Below are 6,324 nucleotides of genomic sequence, written 5' to 3' on the forward strand. Positions count from 1 at the left end.
CCGGGGGCGCAGATGGCAGTGGCCGATTTCCTCTCTCGCTCGCGGGGGGGGGAGTTGGCTCGGCCTGACGGCTCCCCGGCCTCGAACGGGCGGTGGGGGTGTGTGGCGGAGGCGTGGCCCCGGGCGCAGCTGCAGGGGAGGAGTGGAGCGGAAGGCTCAACAGGGCGGCGCTGCGAGGCCGGTAAGAACAGCTGATGTTGTTTATGGACTGATGATGGTCTCCCTCCGCTGTGTTTATAGTGAGACGAGGAGGAGCGGCCAGAGGAGAGATCAGCTGGGCTCGTGAGCTGTCAGACTGTGTGACTGAGTCAGCTGTGAAAACAACAACACTTAAATAAATGTGGAAGTTGGCTGTACCTACCTGTGTGTGCGTGTGTCTGTGCCTGGTGTATTCCACAACCGCCCCTGATCTCCCTCCGTTTCTTTCCCTCCGTGGTCCTTGTCCCTAGTCTCTTGTCTCCAGTATCTTTGTGTTTAGTTTTAGTTCCTGGTTTGGGTTTGTTTTTGCAAGTTTATTGTTTATAGAGGGTTTTTTTTCTGCAACTGCAACATTTTGGGTCCTACATCCTGACTGCCACAGCCATTTCATAACATTAACACTACAGAAACATGTATCGGATTGACTTTGTTCAGGAGCAAGCCGGTGGGATAAAACACCTCTAATTTACAGTAATGTGAATCACACATGGTAAAATTTAGCTTATTTGTCTGTCCGTCTTCAGACAGTAGTTCTTGTAAAGCACCAGAATATTATCACATGCTCTGTGGCAGGGTGTGGTCTGTGGTTCCACTGCAGAGGGGATAGTGGGTTCAGGGGGCAGTAGCAGGGAGGCTGGCAGACCAACTGGCACCAATGTGGTATTCCATACTTTAGTAAGTGGCTGGAATTAGAGGGGAAAGGTGGAACTGTATGGGCTCAAATTGTGGTCATAAATAAATTGTAGTAATAAGCTCAGTAAAGCGGCAAACCCATCTGTTCTCTGACTGGACTGTTAAATTTGTGATTGACATCACATTGACCAATCAGCTGAAGGGAAGAAAAATCGGGTCAAAATTCATACTTGTTGAAACCCACACACAAGCGAGGGCATGTCCAGTTTTTGCTTTGTATCTGTAAACAGACCTTAACAAAAAAAAATTGTAACTTGCACACACACACACGCACGCACACGCACGCACGCACGCACACACACACACACACACACACACACACACACACACACACACACACAAACAAACTTCCTGTTTTACTTTGAAGGTATGTGTCATATGTCTTTGTGTCCTCGTTTCGTCAGCTCTGATTTCTCCCTGGATTCAAGTTTCAGTTTGGTTTCATCAGTTTCCCGGTTTAGAGTTTTCTTAGTTCCCTGTGTTTACTATCTCCGCTCCTGATGAATCCTGCACTTCTTGTAAATAAAGCTCGTTCTCATCACAACCTCTGCCTGCACGGGTCCTCACCTCACCTCCACATAGCCTGCCTTGCCAGCCAGGACAATTTATAGATGCATGAACATAAAAATGTCAATGACCAACATGGAGAAATGTTTCATGAAGACATTGTAAACAAGGAGAAATGCGACAAGGCAAAGTGGAGCCTGGCAGAGTTGGAAGACTTTTGTTGAAGACTGGTACACAACTCACCACACAATGACTTGCTGCATATCATTTCTAGGTTGCCTACATTTGAATATAAAATGTATTCAGTAAGCAGGAAAAACTTGAAAAGTGATGGGCAGTGCTACCTGGCAATAAAAAGATAAGACAAGCAAGCTTGCAGCTGTTTCTGCATAAGTAAGACTTAACATCTGCAAAGAGAAAATCAAGATCATGGAAATAAATATAGCTGTCTCAGAAGTAGTAACACAGACATGGATTCCTTCCCTTACATTGGGAGTGTCATTAAAAGTTGGGAGAACAGACAAAGCAAAAGCCTTCTTACAGCTGAAGAACATCTGGAACCAGAGAATACAAGATTACCTCTCTGAACGAGAGGCCAAAGAATTTATGGCAACAAGATGCCTGAAAAGATACCAAGACGTTGAGATACAGATGGCATCAGACGGTTTGTTCTAGCCATTATTTTCTATTGAAGGCACAATTCAAATTTAAAAATGAAACATTTTAAAAATAATGTGTTTGCAGTCATCAGAATCTCTTTAGCTCATGGAAACATTTTATTGCTCTAAATATTTCTGAGACAGCAAACTTGTTCCCTGTATTATTGTCATCATTTCTCTAAAAGTAATCAGGTGTCTTTATGACCCACCTCCTTCTCTAGTTTGCCCCAGCCGGTGACCCAGCTGTTAACACCGCTGTAGAAGATGCTGTCTGAAGCTGCCAGGCAGACGGGAGAAATGTAGTTGTTGAAAGTCACCGGTGAGGAGAGCTTCAGGAGGCAGACGTCGTTGTCGTTGGTACCAGAGTTGTAGTTTGGATGTTTGATGATCTGTGTTACTGTCGAGACCTGCATTGGGGTTAGATCCCTGTAGACTCTGACGGCCCAGATTCACAGTCAGACCGCTTGCAGTAATGCTGCGATCAGGAAACGAAACGATGCACAGTTATTGTGATTGTTAAAATGAAATGACATCTTTGACTTTCTGCCCTGTTAGCTATTTATCGTGTTACACCCCTGTTCCCCTGATGGGGAGTTTTCATAATGTCTTTATTCCACTAAATCTTGTTTAGAGTGCAGCTTCAGCCTCATCACTCACGTTTGAAAGCAGTGAGCAGCAGTCAGCACCCACTGACTGTTAATGAGGGATCCTCCACAGAAGTGGGACCCAGATCTTTGCAGACTGACCTGCCAGGGCCAGCTGCCAACAGGGGCCACCTGTCCTCCTACAATCCTGGTGTTGAGCTTTGGCTGACCACAAACTGAAGACCGACATTAAAACACAGAGTGAGCATTACTGTAGGAGCTGTAAACTCTCAGCACTACAAACTGCTGAGTGAGGACACAGTGATCCTGGAGTCTACAGTTCACTCACAAACTAATATTCATATGAAACTAAAGATTTATTACACAAAGAAGTTTTTTCTTACCATCCAGCTGTGACTCAGACTCTGAAACACAGAAAACAATAGTGGTAAAATTGACTGGCTGTGGTTAGCTGAAAGCATCCAGCAGAGGCTCCAGCAGAGAGTCAGTCCCCACAGACTCCCATATTAAAACGTTAGAGCAGAAATAAAAATGTTTACAGCCTGTGCACACAGTGGATGTTGTTCTACTAATACCACTACTACATTACTGCAGAGGCTGACAGTGTTATGTTCATTCATCCATCTCAGGGTCAGAGGACAGTATGACACAGAAATTTAAAGAAACACAACACTGACTTCAGTTAAAGGTTCACATTCAAACATGACACAAACAGATGCACGCAATCAAAATATAGTTTTCCAAAGGTAGGTGTCCAACATCACCTCAGCTGTAGTAATTATTCTCATGTGTCCCATGAGTGGATAAATATTAGTAATGATACTAATAAATTAGTAATATTTATCCATAAGTCATGAGAACCTTAACTTCACCATGAACATGAACATGTCTTCACATTCTTGCTATGGTATTTTAAAGTTATGTTTACAATGCACATATTACAAATAAAGTAAGACTTCTCCATTTGTGCAAGAAAGCATTAGAAATATCCTGTCTCAGAGTGACGCTAGAAAAAGAGCATATTTCTCCATGTTTTGGCTCCTGTAATCAGAATTAAAATCCTGCTCCTCACATACAAGGTCTTAAATAATCAGGCCCCATCTTATCTTAATGACCTTGTAGTACCATATCACCCTATTAGAGCACTTCGCTCTCGCTCTGCAGGCCTACTTGTTGTTCCTAGAGTATTTAAAAGTAGAATGGGAGGCAGAGCCTTCAGTTTTCAGGCCCCTCTTCTGTGGAACCAGCTTCCAGTTTGGATTCAGGAGACAGACACTATCTCTACTTTCAAGATTAGGCTTCAAACTTTCCTTTTTGCTAAAGCATATAGTTAGGGCTGGACCAGGTGATCTTAGTTACACCGCAGGGCTAAGGTTTAAGATTTTGATGATTTGATGACATATAAAGAAAATTCTGATTTTGTTATCACCAACAAAAATAACTTTTGAATATCCAACTCATAACATATTTGTCACGCCGTTAGGCGTCTCATAGCAGTGCAAAATGGTAAATGGTAAATGGCCTGCATTTGTATAGCGCTTTTCTAGTCCATAGGACCCCAAAGCGCTTTACACTACATTCAGTCATTCACCCATTCACACACACATTCACACACAAAAGGTACCTTTCCACATCCTCATGAAACACTCTGGTTTCTCAATTGAATCGAATAGAAGACATGCTTAGAGAAGAGGCTCTAGCGTCCATTCCAGCCCCAAGCTTAACCACAACCTGAACCCTATCACAAAGTGTTTTCCAAAGTGATTCATGATCAAAAGTACATAATGCTTTGTTAGGTTGATTTTCATGCCACACGTAAAACCCATCTATAGATTCATTCCAACCCGCTCTCATGCCTCCTTACGGATCCCCACAAGGGACATGGGAGAAAAAAAAATTAACAACAAACTCGGGATCTCGCAAAAATTTTAGCGCATTCTTCGGAGGCCGCCACTCGAAGCCGACCGAGGTCGAGGCACGATGTGCCGGGAAAGCGGTGTTCCTCCCGGCTGTAGTAGGTCTCGACCTCCCGTTAGCTTCGAGTAGTGGGTGTCAGATCTCCAAAAACGTCGGAGCACTTTTGCAAATATGTGATGTCTTGTAAACCGAGCAGGTATCTGACGTTTACACAACTACATTCACGCCTCAAAATATCTTAAAAGTGTATTTTGTGACCCAGAAAGAGGAATATTACAACTAAGTAGCTGCCGCCATTGTTGGAATTCAACTTTTGCGAGATCTTGAAAAAGTTTCGCGAGATCCCGAGTTAGTTTTGCGAGCTCTCGCAAAACTTTTGTGAGATCTCGCAAAAGTCTGTCTTAATTCTTTTTTTCTCCCGTGTCCCCTGCGGGGCTCCGTACCTCCCAACGCATAACATACGGATGAATTGTCACAGCCGTCGGTGTGTTGCATGCTGGGATGAATGTGTTGGAATGTACAATCTACAAAGGACTGTGAGCCACATATTTACACTGTAATACCTGTTCTAAGTCCTAAGTGTTGACGAATACCACCCACATTAGAAAATATGGTGAAGTAACCAAAAAGAAACTGAAAGGAACATAAAAAGGAATTTCAGGTATTAAGAGGGGAAAGTTTTTATTTCGATGTGCAGTTATTGCCAGTTATGTGACTTTGGGAGATTTGATTCCACTTTTCCATTTTCCCAGTGCCTTTCTTAATTTGATTATTTTCCCTTCGTCCACCCAGTGTGATATTCCCTCCTGCTTCGAAAAGTGAATTTTTAAATTCCAGGATTTCCTGCAGTGCCACTTTAAAGTGAAGTGCTGTGCTCCTGAGTGTTTTCGCCTTCTGAGTCGTACCTGCTGCAGGTGTGTGCAGAGAGCTCTTACCTTGGGTCAGGAGCATCAGCCCAGCAGCCAAACACATCACTTTGTAGAAAGCCATCGCTGTAAGATCCAAACCTCCAGACCTGCTGAGGCATAAATAACCTTCCTCTCTCCTCCTCCTCTCTGTCTGCATTAAGCACACCTCTCTCTGACACCTGTCTGACGACACACCCAACACCTCACTGCAGCTCACCATTTCAGCTTTCAGGCAGCAATGTTGAACGTTTTTATTAATCCTTTCCAGCAGTCCTGTCTATGTCCTTCAGCTCCCTGACTATCCCACTTCTTCTCTCTTCATCTGAATGCTTTCCTGTACTTCCTCATTCCAACACCAAGTCTTCTTCAGTACACCAAACACCTTCTTGGATGTTTCCCTCAGTGCTTTCCCAGCTATCTGGTAACTTTTTCTTTCCACCCAGAGCTCTCCATCTCTTATTTTAGCTGCTTCCTCTTCTTCATGTTTAAAGTCTTCCTACTGACTGCCATCGAATTCTCCCTGAGACCACTGTGCAGTCTCATATCTCAGATTGCAGTTTCTACAAAAGATATACTTTTATCACCCAGCAACATCAGTTTCTTTATTTATTTTCTTTCTGTCAAACACAAAATGTAACAAAAACAGCAAACATTTTGTTCGTTAAAAGATTCTGTTCCACCCATCCATCCAAAGACAGGTTGTTTCTCTCATCATTATGATAAATCCACTTATTTCATATGATTTGAATCAAGTTTTTGTGAATGAATGAGCTAGATACACAAGATGAAGATACACAACACATCTGTTCTGTGAAGGAAACAGATTCATTTCATATT

The 6,324-nt window shown here is 43.2% G+C and overlaps 1 protein-coding gene across 1 annotated transcript; it reads right to left on the reverse strand.

Annotated features, from left to right (window-relative positions):
• Positions 1-2,161: 2,161 nt before the first annotated feature.
• On the reverse strand, positions 2,162-5,707 carry LOC106632376 (serine protease 27-like). Its single transcript, XM_042212891.1, has 4 exons — positions 5,515-5,707; positions 3,046-3,066; positions 2,715-2,877; positions 2,162-2,492 (listed from the first exon to the last, which is right to left on the reverse strand). Exons 1-4 carry the CDS (start codon positions 5,705-5,707, stop codon positions 2,246-2,248), a joined length of 624 nt encoding a protein of 207 aa, XP_042068825.1. The 3' UTR covers positions 2,162-2,245.
• Between the last annotated feature and the right edge of the window lie 617 nt (positions 5,708-6,324).

This window comes from Haplochromis burtoni, unplaced genomic scaffold (assembly GCF_018398535.1).
Source record: "Haplochromis burtoni strain Fernald_Lab_line unplaced genomic scaffold, NCSU_Asbu1 Contig_400, whole genome shotgun sequence".
Classification (NCBI taxonomy): domain Eukaryota; kingdom Metazoa; phylum Chordata; class Actinopteri; order Cichliformes; family Cichlidae; genus Haplochromis; species Haplochromis burtoni.

Excerpts from the sequence above, each read along its gene's own strand:
- LOC106632376 (XM_042212891.1), bottom strand. The coding sequence starts at position 5,707 with ATGGTGAGCTGCAGTGAGGTGTTGGGTGTGTCGTCAGACAGGTGTCAG. Across the intron at positions 3,067-5,514 it reads GCTGATGCTCCTGACCCAAG|AGTCTGAGTCACAGCTGGAT; the intron begins GTAAGAGCTCTC and ends TCTGTGTTTCAG. Across the intron at positions 2,878-3,045 it reads GTCTGAGTCACAGCTGGATG|TTTGTGGTCAGCCAAAGCTC; the intron begins GTAAGAAAAAAC and ends GTCGGTCTTCAG.